The sequence below is a fragment of the Peromyscus eremicus genome, chromosome 8b, assembly GCF_949786415.1.
Source record: "Peromyscus eremicus chromosome 8b, PerEre_H2_v1, whole genome shotgun sequence".
Lineage (NCBI taxonomy): Eukaryota > Metazoa > Chordata > Mammalia > Rodentia > Cricetidae > Peromyscus > Peromyscus eremicus.
The window spans coordinates 54,131,140-54,147,900 of record NC_081424.1 but is presented as its reverse complement, the minus strand read 5'-3'; the positions used below and the strand labels follow the sequence as shown (position 1 = coordinate 54,147,900).

Sequence of the window (16,761 nt, the reverse complement as noted above, 5' to 3'; positions counted from 1 at the left end):
AGCCTGATTTAGAGTAAGTTCCAGGACAGCCAGGGCTACACAGAGAAACCCTGTCTCAAAAAACAAACAAATAACAAAAACAAACATACAAAAAAAAAAAAAAACCTTAAATTCTAAGAACTTTTTGAAATGGCTTTAAGTGGTGAATCTGGCAGATAAATTATTCTATATTATATTATATTATTATATTATATTATTATATAATATAAAATATTATATATTAATCACTATAAGAGCATTTGAATTTTAAATTTCCTATCAAAAGTCAGCCTTGCCAATCTTCACCAGAAAATGCCAATCTTTACATGAAAAGAAAGCAGACTTGTGTAACATGTAAGTGTGAGAAGTGTTTCCTAAAATACTTAAGTAAATATATAACTATGACTCTGCAATCTCAATAGTCATGTGGGCTGTGCTGCCCGAGTGGGCCCTGGCTTGCTTGGGCTGTGCTGCCCGAGTGGGCCCTGGCTTCTCCAATTTCTGTGCTGTTTGCTTAAGCCATTCCTGGTTTCACAGCCTTGAACAACTGTATTCCAAAATACACCATATGAGGCACTGGTGTACCCAGCCGCCTAACAAGGGAGCTACAGGAGCATGCGGCTGGCTATGTACTCACTGTGAAGTTCATCTCCTTGATGGGCTGGTTCAGGTGTTCAAATCCCACGGTCACCGTGTACTGCGTGTAATTCAGGTAGCCAAGGTGGGCCACGATGATTTCTGCACATTTCTGAAAGAAAGTAGGTTCATGTCGCACAAGCAAGTGGAAAGGACCCTCCCACCCACGAACCTGAAGTGACTCATTCCAACAACAGGTGAGCAGAACGCATCATCTCGGAACTTGCCAAAAGCTCAGAGAAAGGCACATGCCGGCCAAGGACGGTTCCTAGAAAGCAGGCACCCAGTGGGCATCTCATGACTTACAGTGATCGGAATCAATACTGCGGATGACCGAAAGACAACACAGCACCCGCATAGAAAAGCTAACCACGCAAGAACAGAAGCCTGGCTCGTCTGGAAATGCGCTACTGCACAGGGCAATGGCAAGGTTAGCTAACAGAACAGGCCTCGGGGCCTGCCAGGCCTGGGCCCACTCTGCAATGCCGTGACCATGCGCCGCCGTCTATGAGTCATGTATTTTTCTCTCCTCGATTTCAGCCTGCCGCTCCCTACACGGCTCTCCTTCCCTCCTTGCCCTCCCCGCAACAAGAGCTGCCAGCAACGGTTAAGTGGATCGTGTGGGCGGTAGTGTGGACGCTTCACAGTCTGCTGAGTCCTGCTCTCTAGCCTTCAGGATTAGGACTTAGGGCCCCACTACACAGCAAACCCTGCCCCCGGGGTGTGGATGTGTAGCCTACAGAGGCCTGCAGGCACTCTCCATCGTAGCTCTGCTCCATCATCTGGGCAGTGGCAGTCCCCTGTGGGAAGGCAGTGTGGCCAGTGCCAGCGACGTTCACTGTGGCTCCCAACAGTGCAGTCAGAACTACCCTGGCCAAACACATCCAGCACCCAATGTCTGAGGTCAGGGTTAGAAGCCAGGCCAGTGCTTTACATCAGAAGCCTCAGAGAGACGAGAGAGCAAAAGACAGGAGAGGGGCTGGCGGCCACTAGCACTGTTCATTCTAAGGGACGGGAAGGCAGGTACGGAGGAGAGGGTGTGCAGAGGTGGACACACAGCCTGCAGCCTGCAGCCTGCCCCTCCACGGCCAGCCGGGCGGCCCCTCGGAGGGGACAGGAGCCCTCTGACGTAAACCTCTCCCAAGTCAAAGCAGGAGTCAGCTGTGGCCTCCCTCCTCCTCTCCCCCTCGGTGCTGGCTGCCTGCCCTCTCCACATGTGGAGCTCCCCAGCAAAGCTAAGCTCCCCCTTCTGCTGTGACTGTAGGTCACAGTTGTCGCTAAGGACTCAGTGGAACCAGGAACGGGCAGATGCAATTTCAGCAGTACACTGGTACACCTTCTGGAGAGAGAGAGAGAGAGAGAGAGAGAGAGAGAGAGAGAGAGAGAGAGAGAGAGAGAGGTTCCTTCCTTCCTTCCTTCCTTTCTTTTTCGGTTTTCGAGACAGGGTTTCTCTAGCCCTAGCTATCCTGGACGCACTCTGTAGACCAGGCTGGCCTTGAACTCAGAGCTCTACCTTCCTCCGCCTCCTGAGTGCTAGGATTGAAGGCGTCACCACCACCTGGCTGTCAGAGACATTTTTTTTTTTTTTTTTTTTTTTTCTGAGACAGGGTTTCTCTGTGTAGTTTTGGAGCCTGTCCTGGATCTTGCTCTGTAGACCAGGCTGGCCTCGAACTCACAGAGATCCTCCTGCTTCTGCCTCCAGAGTACTGAGATTAAAGGTGTGTGCCACCATCCCTGGCCAGAGACACTTCTTACAAGTAAAAGAATCCTTTGCAATTTTCATATTGTGTTTTTTCTGTGTATGTACATTCTCAAAAATGCCAGAAGATGGCATCAGGTCCCTTGGAGCTTGAGTTCTAAGAGGTTGTGGGCCACCTGATGTGGCTGCCTGGAAGTGAACTTGGGTCTCTGGAAGAGCAGCAAGTGACCTTCACATGAGCCAGAGGCGTTTTTTTATCAGGAGCTATGCTCAGGTCCTGTGTACTGTCACAGACACCACAGTAAAGACCCCAGGGTCGAGCCATACTCTGCTTGATTGCGTAGCCCCCGGCAAAAGGACCAAGGCTTCCTCACCACCTCGGGGTGCTGGCGTTGTTCCTTTGTTTGACATCAAATTAGCAACAAATGCTGGGGAGGCGGCCTGGTGGAGAAAGAGCTTGCCCAGCAAGTGTGATGACCAGGGTTCGGATCTTTGCCTCCTGCAATCCCACACTCTGGAGAAGACAGGATCCCTAAAGCAAAGCTGCCTCTCCTGAGCCCTGGGCTCAGACGAGTGGACCTAACTTAATATATAAGGTGCCGAATGATGTGGAAGACACCAACACTAGTCTCTGATCTGTACACCCATGTCCGCGAACATGTTCATGCACACACATACATTTCACACATACACGCAAAATAAAAAATTCCAAAAGCATAAGAGGATGGCAGATATGCACGTAACATAAAAAATTCCTTGTTTTCTTGAGTCGGGACAATATCCTTGGAGTAATGAGGAGAGTGCCTAAGGAAGAGAGGAAGATGTTCCCAAATAGTGACCAGTGTAGGCTGATGCAGGGCTCCCCACACAGGCAGGAAGGCCCCACGGAGGTGCTCTGAAGAACCACTCTGAAGACAGCTGTGGTGGGCACATCCTGGGAACAGCGATGGAAGCCAGCCCCCTGACAGCCCACTCTCCTTGAAGACAGGAACTGAAAGTCCTGTGTGCTGGGAAATGCCTCAGACGGGCCAGCCAGGGTGACCCGTCACAGTAAGCAGCGGTGTGTCCCGCTCTGGTGGCTAAGGGAGATCTCGCTCACTCACTCCTGCCTGGGGCTGGGAAGAGGCCCCCCGGGACCTGCACACATGTTATTCTCATTATTCAGCAGGACTGACTCAGTACCTCCTACACACAGGACGGTGAGGACATGGGGGACCGTGATCCTGGAGACTTTCCCAGAACAGGCCGGAAGGGCTTAATCCCCCACAGACAAGAACATGTTCCAGAAATTGACTGCTTGCTTAGGCGGGAAGAAGGACCAGGGTGAGGGGTCAGTTAGTTCCCTAGATGTCACCCTGTCTGCGATGGGTATGGCTGTGGTTGCTGAGGTGAGAGGCCCCACTGTCACAACTCGGCTGGAAGAGCCACCCCTCCAGCACAGCTCAGCACCCTCAGGCCGGGGTTCTGAACCCTTGGAGTCAACAGAAAGGAACCACGACGAGAAGGGGACTAGCCACTGCACCAGAGTCCTTCCCTGCCCGAATTTCTTCTTGCCGGTACTCTTACTGTTGGTAGCTCGGCAGGATGCGCGTGGTTAAAGCCACGCGGCTCCTGGATAAAAGAACCCCAGCTTAGATCCTGTCCCTCCCACTTAGTATCTGTGTCAACCGGGACAATGGCTGTGACCTCTCGAAGCCTCTGTTTCTTCTTCTATAAAATAGAATCTGATAGTAGTTGCTACCCCGTGGCCCTCCTGTGAGGAGTTAATGAGTGACATGCAGAAGGCACTCAGCGTGAAACCTGGCAACCCACTCCAACATTCCTTGTCTAGTTAGGCCTCTAATCAACACCCTGCCTGTTCTGACCCTCTCGCAGTGCCCCTGCTGCCGGGGACCCGTTGAGTCCTGATGGGGCTCCTGGCTGTTGCAGGGATGGGGTCTGAGCTAGCGGCTTCTGAACAGAATACAGTATCAATGAATAAAGGTGTGAGAGTTCCTTCTTATGCCGGATCCCACAGCCGCACACTGTATCCCACAGCAGATCCTAAAAGTGTGGTCGCTGACCCCAAGAGGCCCGGACACTCCGTCCCCCATGCACAGATGGATCAGAGCATTCAATACCCAATATAAACCACCCAAAGCCACCGTGATCAAGACTGACCCTGAACAGTGGCAGAGGTTCATCTGCGACCTGACCCTCCACCTACCAACAGCAATTGCCTACCAACAGCAATCATTAGGTGTCACATGGCTCAGGGTTTGTTGCAGACTGAGTGTGCATGTGCACGCACGTGTATATGATTCCACGAAATTAAATGCTCCTGTGCAGCAGCAAATGAAGCAGTCACCAGGGTGAAGAGAGGGAGGGAGCACAGACTGGCGCTGCTGGGTGAGGGTGGCCTGTGTCAACTACACCTCAGACAGGGATTAATATTTAGGAAACATAAAGGGCCACAAAAACTAAACACCACATCGCAAATCATCCAATCAATAAATGAACTAAAGAACTGAACATAGCTCTCAAAGGATGAAACATAAATGATCAATGCTTCAAATGCCCAACATCCTTACTCATCAGGGAAATACAAATTACAAGTGCTCTGAGAGTCCATCTTACCCCAGCTCCAACAAACGATGGTGAGGAGTGTGAGGAGAGAAGGAGGTATTCACTGCTGGTGGGGGTGCAAACCCCAGCACTCCTGACTTCAGTGTGGTGAGGAGTGTGAGGAGAGAGGAGGTATTCACTGCTGGTGGGGGTGCAAACCCCAGCACTCCTGACATCAGTGTGGAGGGTCTTCACAACACTGACCTAGAACTGCCAGTGACCCAGTTATAGCACCCCTGGGACATGCCGGTGGAACCCTGGCACGTCCATGCTTATTGCTACGCCACTGATAGGCGCTGGGCAATGCGACCAACCTAGATGTCCATCAACGGATGACTAGGGAAAGAAAACGCAGCACATACACAACATGGAATTTATGTAAGCAGAAGAAAAAAACGGAATCAGGAAGGTTGTGGGAAAATGGACGCAACTGGAAAACAGTATGCTAAGCAAAGCAAGCCAGATTAAAAAAAGACACATGCTGCATGTTTTGTATGCAAAACCTAGACTTAAATTTGTGTATGTGAGTTTACACGTGTGTGTGTGTGTGTGTGTGTGTGTGTGTGTGTATGTGTGTGTGTGTATCTGTGTATGGTGTGCAGAGGTCACAAAATCAGAATGCGGGTCACGAAAGGGATGCAATCTTGGGGGAGACGGGAAAAAGAGGAGACAGGACACACAGTAAGGAAGCAGGAAGAGGGCCTAAGGGGGAACCGGAGTAAAGTGGGCCAGTGGGAAACGGAATGATGAGAACCAAGCATACGGCGTGTGTGCATGCAGACTGCATGAGGAAACCCATTATTTGCATGCTAATCTAACGAATGTTTTTAAACCCGTTTTTGAAGCCTTCACCTAGCTGGGCCCGTCTGTTGGACAAGCAGGTCTGTGACGGCGTTTGCGGCTGATGAGTAACTATGGAGACATCAAACGCACTCACCCCCGCACACGTGAGGGTCCTCGTCCGATTGTGAACCTTGTTGTGAATGTATATCGTGGTTCCATCTTGAGCCACACCGTTGACTTTCACAGTCATGGAAAAGCTGGTTTGAATAGATGTTTCTACAAGACAAAGAAACTTAGTATCCACATTTGGTGAGACCACACCAGGCACCTCCCGGCAGCAAAGCCACCTGCTGACAGACATGTACAGATAGCCCAGGAGCATCCTAAGGCTCATTACCACCCCCTCTGTGTTTGGAAGTCTTACATCATACAGCAAAGGAAAGCCTTTGCTACCTCCCACTGTTGCTGAAGGGCCTGTGTTATGTTAAACCCGCATTTCTGATCCGTCTGTTTCATTTCACATAAGGGTACACGGCCACGAAATTACCCCTTTAATTCTCCACATGAATTCTTTAATTTACACCAAGATATAATCAGATCTCTATTTCTGATTAAAATTAATTATATATTAATTATAAAAAGAGAACAGGGCTGTTGAGGTGGCTCAGCAGGTAAACCCGGCCAAGCACCTCAGTTCCACACCAGGGACCCACATGGCGGGAGGAGAGAACCGACCCCTTAAGGTTGTCCTCTGACCTTCTCTCTCCCTCTCTCTCTCTCTCTCTCTCCCTCTCTCTCTCTCTCTCTCTCTCTCTCTCTCTCTCTCTCTCTCTCTCTCTTTCTCCCCCCCCCCCCCCCACACACACTTAGGACTGGAGTTCGGATCCTAGCAGCCACAGAACAAGTGTCCCACGCGTGCCTGCAACCCTAGCTCCGTGGAGAGTGGAAACAAGGACCACTGGGGCTTTCTGGATTGATTCCAATGTAGCCCAGAAAACGTGAGCCCCAGGTTCAGGGGGCGGTCATGGGTCAAAAGAACAGGCATAGAGGGTGATGTAAGAAGACACAGGATGCCCTCTTTTGGCTTCGGCACCAACCCACAGGTATGCACCCCACCCCCTCACAAGCAAGTATTTAAACAAACAAACAAAAACTCACATAAAGGTGGCTTCACTGAACAATTCCAACCCCACCTCAAAAACAATAATTAATGTTTCTGTGTGCATCCTTCTTCTAGACCGTCTTCTAAACACACAAGTTCTGATGTAAAACTTAACTTTGCCTTTTCTCACTTCTTTTACTCTGGTCAAGGGATTGTCTTCAAATTCTTTCCCGGAGTGCCCCAGCTGATCAGAGACCAGCCTCATTTCTCATTAGGACGAAGTAACGCTTGTGTCATGGAAGATGCGGAGGCTGGTCTTTGAAAACAATGGTGCCCCAGGGCTGGGCTTCTCAGCAACTCCCCTCCCCCGAACCCTAACTGCTGACTGGCACAGCTGTGCACATAAGATGTTCAGTGGCAGCCCTGGCCTCTCCCATGTCAAATTGTCCCCACTCATTACGAAGTATCCCTGGGGACCAAAAGCATGCCTCAGGGTATCAGGACATAATTCTCTCTCAACTCTGCACTGAGCTCAGCTGTCCTCATCCCGCAGAGATGCATCCCGACTCCCACTGGGACCTTTCAATCTTTCCTCATGGAAGTCATGGGCATCTGTCTACACATATCAGCCACCATGCGCTCAAATACTATAAAGTCTTTCCCCCCTCTTCAGAATGAGTTTATTTTAGACACAATGAGCCACCCCCAATATCGGGCTGCATACCTTCTGAGGGCTCCAGCTCGACAACACACGTCAGCCATAGTTGTTGGTTATAAGTAGACAGTGGGTTTGAACGTATTTGAATTGGCTTTAGCTGAAGCAAAAGAAAAAAACAAAAGTCATCACGTGCCCTGTTCACAGACTCCCTGAATACCTCATCTTAATGTTTAAAACACGTTTTGCACACAGCTTGGACCGTGAGCCCTGACAGAGCTGGGTGGCTTTCCTTTGCAGAGCACAAGGAATCAGCCTCCTAAAGAAAGGCCCAGCTGCACCGCCTTCCTGCCTCTTCAAGACTCTAGGCAGCAATTCCCACCATCAGAACCTGCTAAATGCCAGAGGAAGACACTGGGGGAAAATGGAAATGGCAGAGACACGAGCTAGTAAAGGACACCAGGGAACAGTGTAATGTCCCCGGCACCATGCGTCTCCATAACCATCTCTAACATCGGTATGTTGCTGGCTGGCGTTGTCACTTCTAGCATTAGAGCAGTCTTACCCCTCCTGCAAAGGAAAAGGAGAGGACTGTGTGGTCGCTCTGCAGTGTCCCATGGCAGAGGCTGTGGAGGCAGCTGGTGAAGGTGCCTACCTACACTTCCTAAACCAGCATGATTTGAAGGCCTCAGCTGTGGAGGTGAATGTCTTGTCTTGTTTTCAGGCTGTCAGGGTCTCCACCAAACTTTCTGAGACCACAATTGTCTGAAAGTATTGGGGGAAGTAGAAGCTATCAGAGGGGAATGTGTCACCTTTCAGAAACAAGATGTTTGCATAGAAGCCCTCAGTTCCATAGGATGACTGTTACCGTCAGAGAAAGACCCTGAGGGGCAGACTATAAGACTCATGATTGTCAAGAAAACTCATGGTGGGCTCTCCAAACCAGACCCTCTGCCCCAGAGTTCAAGACAACAAGGAATGCAAAGAACTCTTGAAGGCTGTCCACCCAGAACTCATTCCAAGGCGGCAGCAGCAGCAGCAAGTAAAGGAATACAGCTTTTCTCTTTGCCCTTTTAGAAATCATTAGGAGAGCCAGGCATGGTGACATACTACTTTAATCCTAGCACTCGGAAGGCAGAAGCAAGTGGATGTCTGTGAGTTCAAGGTCTACACATCAAGGTCCGGGCTAACCAGGGCTACAAAGTGGGACCTTGCCTGAACAAACAAAAAGTTGTAAGAGGAGACCCTGGAAAGTAGGCAGAGGAGCAGAAGGGAGTCAAACAAAGACACTGGAAGTCTAGGTGATGTGAGAACAGAGCACAGTCAGTTTATAGAGACCGGGTATGGCTGACACAGAGAGAGACCCTACTGTTTACTTCTCCAATCGAAAGGACTTGTTTTCCATAAAGGTGAGAAATCATGGTACATTTACAGAGCGGGGAGCAGACTTTCATTTGCGATGTGCTCATGCAGGGAATCCCAACCAAAAAGAGCGGCGACTGCTGGAACCGACCTGGAACAAGTCCTGACTTAAACAAACACAGCACAAAGGTCAGTCCGTAAAGTGCTTCCCATGCGAGCATCCACCAGGCTGGGTGCCACACAGTTGCAATCCCTGTGCTGGGGAGGCAGAGACAGGAGGATTCCTGGGCTCACTGGCCAGCCAGCCTAGCTAGCAAGCCCAAGTCGCAGTGAGGGACTCTTATCGCAAACAAACAGACAAATAAATAGGCTGCCAGCCCCTGAGGCCCAAACCCTGTGGCTAACCTCTGGCCTCCACACACATGCACACACATGTATATATACACACAAATTAAACTTTTTAAAGGAAGGGTCAGATGCCTAAGTAATCATTGTTAAACTGGTGAGTGCAACAGGATTTTCCGGCACGAGCAATCAGAACAGGTTACACCATTTGGAAGTGAGCTGTGGTTCCCTCAGAGGGAACACCAACGTCCTTCCACAAGCATCCTCTGAGGACATCGAGGACCCCGGAAAAGGGAATTTCAGCTGACAAGAACCTGACCGTGAAGAAGAACTGGGTGTTGCTTGAGAATCCAGAGCAGGGCAAGGGCGGACTGCCCTCAAGCCTCCCCAGCAGGGCCACCTCCCAGTGACTCCCCAGTTTATAACGAACCACCCGATGCTCACAGCACCTCTTACCTTTTTGCTACTATTCAGTGAGAAGTTAGCCGCAGAGGTCTGGATCACTTTGGGTCCTAAGAGTGGCAAAGGAGGGAAGAGAAGGCATTAGAGCGGTTAACTCACTGGTTTGTTTTAAACGTGAGAGACACTGGCACAAGTCATCTCTTGTACGGGTCGCCTTACTTTTTAAGTAGATAAAATGTCCAGACAGACTGGATGCCCGCTCTGTGTGACACAGCTTCCATGCCCATTAAGGCTCAACGACCAACAGGCCATGGTTGTCTCTCCACAGGCTCCCTCCCCAGTGCTCACCACAGGGCTTTCTGTCGTACATGGCCCCAATGAAACATTACTAAGAAGTCTAGTTAATGCATTCATCCAACTAACCCAGTCTTCTAGAAATAGTAAACAGAGGCGACAAAGTGGCAGATATCCCAGCACAATACAGGGCTTTCTTGAAATAGATATTTCTTTTTATAAAAGACTTTTTTAAAAAAAAGATTTATTTATTAATGTATATGGTGTTATGCCTGCACATATCCCTGCAGGCCAGAAGAGGGCATCATATCTTGCCAGAAGAATTCACCAGATCTCATAATAGTTGGTTGTGAGCCACCATGTGGTTGCTGGGAATTGAACTCAGGACTTCTGGAAGAGCAGCCAGTGTAAGCCATCTATCTAGCCTGAAATAGATAGGAATTATTGAGTTCTTTCTTCCTCGATTTTACTGTGATTAAAATACACAAAGGACTTAACATTTTGAGCACATTTAAGAGTACAATTCAGCAGGATTAAGTACATCTGTACTGTGTAGACATGGCCGTCCATCTTTGTAGCTCTTCTTGTAAAACCCAGTCTGCCCCGCTCAGCAATTCTGCACTCCACTCCCTCTGTCCTGGTAACCCTCTCCGTGTACCTCGGTGAGTGGAATCGCACAGGGTTTATCTGTTTGTGATTGGTTTATTTCATTTGGTATAGTGTCCTCACGACTCATGCTGTAATGTGTCTAAATTGTCTAGTTTTTTTCCTTTTTACAATTTGTGTGCATGTGTGCACGTGGACATCAGATGACAGCTCGAGGGAGCTGGTGTCCCCTTCAGAGTTGTGAGGCCAGGCAGCAAGCGGCCACTGGTTCTATTCACTAGGCCATTGTTGACAGTTTACTGCAGGGAATCTCTTGAAATAGAAAGGTGAACAACTCAAAATAGCTTTAGGAAGTCCCTGAAACTGACCAGATTCACTAGGCCCCTCCCCACCAGAGTCAGCAATAAGAGCTCAGAGTCCTCCTCAAAGGAAGAGAAGCTGAGCTGTAAAAAGAGACCAGAGGGGAGAAAAGCTGCAGAGTCTGAGACCAGACCAGCTGCCTGGAAGAAGCAGAAACCAGCTGAACAGCCCGGAAGAGGTGTAGACCAACTGAGGCACCCGGAAAGGGCACCCTCCAACCTGCTGGGCTGCCTGCGGGCTGTGCAGTGTGCTCCAGGCTCCCAGCTCTGTGAGTTGTCGCTCCTTCAGGGATGGGCCTTGGTGATGCAGCTGTCTGTGAGTCATTTCTGCTCCTGTAAGTGACGCCTAGTTGGACTTTGGTGGAATCCATGCTTTGGTCTGTTGTGGGATCCCTCTCTAGGGTGAGTAAATGTGCATTGTGTATCCCCAGGAAAAGTTTTGTCACACAAAAATCATCTTGATGCCTCATCTTTTTTTTTTTTTTTTTTTTTGGTTTTTCGAGACAGGGTTTCTCTGTGTAGCTTTGCGCCTTTCCTGGAACTCACTTGGTAGCCCAGGCTGGCCTCGAACTCACAGAGATCCACCTGGCTCTGCCTCCCGAGTGCTGGGATTAAAGGCGTGCGCCACCACCGCCCGGCTTGATGCCTCATCTTAAAGACGGAATAATATTCAATCGTCCACATGTCCCATTTTCCTTATCCATTCATCTGTCAATGGATATCATCTTAACTATCGTGGATAGTGCGCCTAGGAACACAAGCATATAAACACCTTTTCACGACCTTGCCTCTGGTTATTTAGAAATCACAAGGAGAATGTGAGTGTTAGTCACTGGATACTACCTGTTGGAACATTTGACTACCCTTCTCTTCCACCCGTCTGCTGTCTTTGGTTAGAAAAGAAGGCTTCTATAGACAAAGTACAGTCTGTGCCATAACTGTGCATGTGTGCATGTGCACACATGTGTTGTGGAGCGCATGTTGTGTGTGTACACATAGAGGGGAGGTGTATATATCTATGAACATTTGTGTTGTGGAGTATTAAGGTGTGTTGCATTTTTTTCCCACTGCTTTTGTTAACAATTCAAAGATGTGCTTGATTAAATAAAATTAACCTGTAAGCAGGAGGCTGAGTCAGCAAGTAGCTGACAGGAAGTGGTGGGAAGAAAGCACATGGTAAGGGTTTTTTAAGTGGAGGCTGAGAGGAGGACACTGGGTTTTTTTGGAAGACACCAGCAAAGGGAGAAGGTTAGCTACTTGCTATCCAGCCTCTCTGACCTAAACCATTAAATCCTGAGTTCTTTAGATTTAGATAAAGTTTCCCTTAGTAGCTTTGAAAGAGTTGGTGCCTGAGGGAACAGAATCCCCTCAGGCTGCGGCCCTTTCTGACAACCTGCTGCTGGTAGCAGCAGAGCTGAAATCTCTGATTCGGACAGAGTCAATTAAGGGACAGCCACTGTAGACAATACAAAGTGAGTGTGTGTGTGTGTGTGTGTGTGTGTGTGTGTGTGTGCGCGCGTGCAGGCCAGGGAAGAGCATCAAGTGTCCTCTGAGCCAGCAAGCCCCCAGTCATCCTCCGTCTCCATCTCTCCCCACCAACAGCACTGGGGTTGCAGGTACATGCTGGGATCTGAACTCAGGTCCTCATGGCTTTGCAGCAAGCGCTCTTAACCTCTGAGCCATCTCTCCAGCCCCTCATGCTATGTTTTAATCTATTCTACTTACTTCTGCCTTTTAATCGGAGAACTTAATCAACTTACACTTAGTGGCTGATTAGGACGGCTCAATCTGTTTGTTCGCTCTACACCTCTGTTTACTGTGCATTTGTTTCTATCAGCATCCCAGCTTTTCTGTTCTTCATCTAACACCCAAGAGCCACATTCTGGCTGGAGCTTATAACAGCTTAATATGGACAATACACAAAAACTCTTTCCCATCTTTTTTTAAAATATATTTTATTTTATTTTTATGTGCATTTGTGTTTTTGCCATGGGTGTCGGGGTCCCCTGAAACTAGAGTTACAGACAAGTGTGAGCTGCCATGTGGGTGCTGGGAATTGAACTTGAGTCCTCTGGAAGAAGAGTCAGAGCTCTTAACCCCTGAGCCATCTCTCCAGCCCTCTTTCTCATCTTTTGACTACTGTGACAATGGTGACAACGTGATCTTTATGAATACACACACACACACGCGCACGCACACACGCACGCGCACGCACACACACGCATGCGCACGCACACACACGCACACACATATTGCACATCATGGGGGGTGGCATGCTGAGGATCAAACCACAAACCTATGACCTTGAACATGCTAGGTAGTCAAGGAGTCCCCTGCGCTGCAGCCACAGTCTTTGTTATTTTGTATCCAAAACTATACAATAATGCTAATGATTTAGTCTCTTATATGGGAAACAAAGCGTGGGCTTGCAAATGTACAATAATAGCAGCTTTTACATTATGCACTTTTAAACACGCTGGCCTCTAAGCAACACGGAAACACAAAGTGGCTTTCACACTGATGCGAGAAGAACGTGGGCTTTTGTGATGACACAGTCACCTTTGCTGGACTAGATGCTTTTCAGCCTGCAGGCTCCCTTCCCACAACCTGCAGCACAGGGCTGGCGGCAGCAGCTACCCCTCGGCTTTAGTCTGCTTGGGAATGTCTTACTCTCACCCCCACGTTTCCATCTATGGGTCTCACTACGGAGCCTTGACTGACCTCAAACACACGATCAGCCCTGTCTCAGACACCCAAGCTCTGGAAACACAGGCATGTGCCGCCACACTCAGCCTCTCCCCCTCACTTTGGAAGAACAACGTTGCCAGGCAGGATTCCGGGTTGAGAACTCTTCCAGCATTTTGAATACATCAGTTTGTCTTCTGCCCTGGACAATCAGACGGGATAAGAACTGGCAACCTCACCGGGCTCTCCTGTCTGTAACGAGTCCCTCTTTCTTGCCGTGGTCAGGACTCCAGCTGGTTTAGGCTTCCTACAGTGCAGCTGCAGTGTCTTGGTATGAGACTGAATTTGACCCACTCGAGCTCATGAGGCTTCCTGGGTACCTGTGTTCACCTTTCATCAGATTTGGTAGCTGTTTACCCTGTCTCTTCTCTCTTCTCTCTTCTCCTGAGACTCTCATAATGTGTGCACCTGTCTACTTGATGGCGCCCCAAGCCTCCGTGGGCTCTGTTTATTATGTGATCATCCTCACCAGGCCACCATCCTACCTTCAGGTCCCTTTGCCTGTCCCGTGAACTGTTCAATTCAACCTTTTCAGCTCCAGAACTACCGTTCGGTTTCTCTCCCTTTCCCAGCATTCCCGTCATGGCCACACTTTGCTCTCTGGCTCTTCCCACATCTTCCTCTTCCTCTTTAAGCTGTCACAGCCTTTGTCGAGCAGATCTGTCACATGGTTTCCGGGACACAGTCTTGACATAGTTAATTTTTTTTCTTTTGATGGGCCATACTTTAGTATTTCTTAGCCAGCTTTGTCTTTAACTATGATACTGTGGTGCCCTGGAGCTCAGGACCTCCCCACTCCCCAGAGGTTCCATTTTTTTCTGCCTGGTTGGTTGTTGCTACCTTGACTTCCATGCTGAAGGACAGCCAGCAGTGTTAGCTCAAGGTCTTGGGTCTTGTTCTCTGGTCTGTGGTTTCTCCGGACAGGTGTGGTGAGTGCCTAATTTCCCCATTATGCTGTTCCTTTTGAATCTCCAAATGTTCAATGTTTGGTTCCCAAGAGGAAAAGAGGAGAACATGAAGGGGATCTGAGAAGAGCTAGCTAGATGGGGTGGGATTTACAACCATGGCGGTCCCGAGTACATAGCAATGGCCACCTTGCCATGCCATGCCTCTGTGACCAGCAGCATCAATGGAGGAGAAGACCTCAGGTTCCCAGTTAGGGACACAGAGTCCTTTGTTCACCTCAGTTCCTACAAGCTATACACAGGCCAATTCAGAATATGAGCCAAGGGCGTCTGCTTTAGAGTCAGCAGGGGTCTGAGGGTCTGCCACAGCACTAAGGGTCGTACTGGCTAAAACCAGTCACAATGTAATGTCAAGCCGCCCACTCCAGGAAGTTACAAGCCTCCAATAGACCCCAGGATCCCAAAGTAGCTCATCAGTCAGGTTCTACTGCTGTGGCTGGTCTAGGTGTGGAAGCACATTCCTTCTCACACTACCACCTTCCCAGAATCCTTAGTGCCTCTGATTCTTACTGTGATCGATCCTTCAGGGCTTTGGCCTTAGGTGATTTTAAAATTAATTTATGGCTGGATTTGTACAAAACATGTTATTCTTGCCAGGTGTGGTGGTGCACGCCCTTAATCACAGCACTTGGGAGGGAGAGTGGAGCTCTATGAATTCCTGCCAGCCTGGTGTACAGAGCAAGTTTGAGGCTAGCCTGGTCTACACAGTGAGACTCTGTTTTTTAAAACAGATTTTAAAAACTATCATTCTTAGCTTGTGCTGCCAACTCTTCGGGCTGCCTCTGTGGCTGCCCCAGCCTACTGCCTTCCAACTCAGACTGCTCTGGTGTAGTGTATGTAATTTGACCAGCACAATGTCGTGTCTCAGAGGCATCTGAAAATGTTGCGAGGATGTCTCCCTGTAGGAAGAGGGCCACTCGGCAGCGAGGTATCTTCCAAGCAGACTCCCAAGACCAGTGGGCTCTTACTCTGGCTTCTGGGAAAGACTTAAGAACTGGCATCAGGAGTACCTGGACTCTAAGCTAACTGGCACTCTGGGCCTCAGTTTCCCCATCTGCAGAATAAGGCGGTTACACAATGGTTGTTAAACTACCCGAACTCTCCACATAAAGTAAGTAAGAAGAGAGCACCAACAACAGCCAGGTTCGTGTGTTGATCTCAGCGGGGCACAGGGTGTTTAATTAAACACCGCTCTCACGTGTCCGTGAGGGATTTCCGGGTAAGATTCACTTTTTAGCCAGCAGACTGAATAAAGCAGACTGCCCTACCCAGGGAAAGCAGGCCTCTTCAACCTCCTGAGGCCTAGACAGACATGCTAAGGAGAATCTGGTCTCCCTGTCTCCAGCAGTAACCTGAGTCTCCTGCTGTGAGACTCAGACCATTAACCTCTTGGTTCCCAGGCCCCTGGGCCCCAACTGATGCACTGGCTCTCTTGGCTCCCATTTGCTGACTGCAGACCTGTGGGTTCCTTACCCTCCCAAATCGTGTGAGCCAGTTCCCTTATTTTACATAGATATAAAAATAGCATCACATATTATATAATTATATAGTATATACTATAGCTCATAATTATATTATATACTTAGATCTAATAATATTAACAATTATTTATATTATAAATCATTTATACTTTAGTGTAAATACAATTGTTTATAATTATGAATATATTATATATTATAATTGTATACAGTAATGAGATGTAATTATAATAATATAGTAGGTACACATATATGCATACACACACAGACACAAACACACACACTCATGTTTCTTATTGTTTCTGTTTTTCCAGAAGATTGACAGTGATCTGTGTCATGAAAGACAGTGATGAGAACCTGACATCATCCCTGTCTTGGCCTTAGGCATCAATTTTCACCTTCCTTTCAGAGTAAAGGCTGGGAACAGTCTGGGGTGGTCCAGACAGGTGGCTTGACAAAACAAAAGCTAACTAATATCACTGCAATACTAATGCCTCCCCACCAATATGAGAGGACGGTTTGACATAAGTGACGTAATGGGTAAACCTGCATCCTGGTTAATCTAACTTTAACCCCTTGGTGACTTAACAGGAAGGAGAGGAAGTTGGCTATGGTTGCTATGGTCACTGCCATGTTGTTTTCATTACCACAAGGCAGGAAGCATCCCAGGGGCCACCCTCTGCCCCAGCACCCCCCCAGCCACTCACCAGTCTAGACTTCAGTTAAGATTCAGAAACTAGCTTTCTG

The 16,761-nt window shown here is 48.7% G+C and overlaps 1 protein-coding gene across 1 annotated transcript in view; it reads right to left on the bottom strand.

The window, feature by feature from the left end:
- The window catches only part of Tmem181 (transmembrane protein 181), a 40,841-nt gene that overhangs the window by 11,223 nt on the left and 12,857 nt on the right, over positions 1-16,761 (bottom strand). Inside the window, exons 3-6 of the mRNA XM_059272820.1 lie at positions 9,622-9,677; positions 7,528-7,618; positions 5,856-5,977; positions 617-727 (exon numbers count right to left, since the gene is read on the bottom strand). Coding sequence (XP_059128803.1) covers positions 617-727; positions 5,856-5,977; positions 7,528-7,618; positions 9,622-9,677 — 380 coding nt within the window. The remainder of the gene's footprint in view (positions 1-616; positions 728-5,855; positions 5,978-7,527; positions 7,619-9,621; positions 9,678-16,761) is intronic.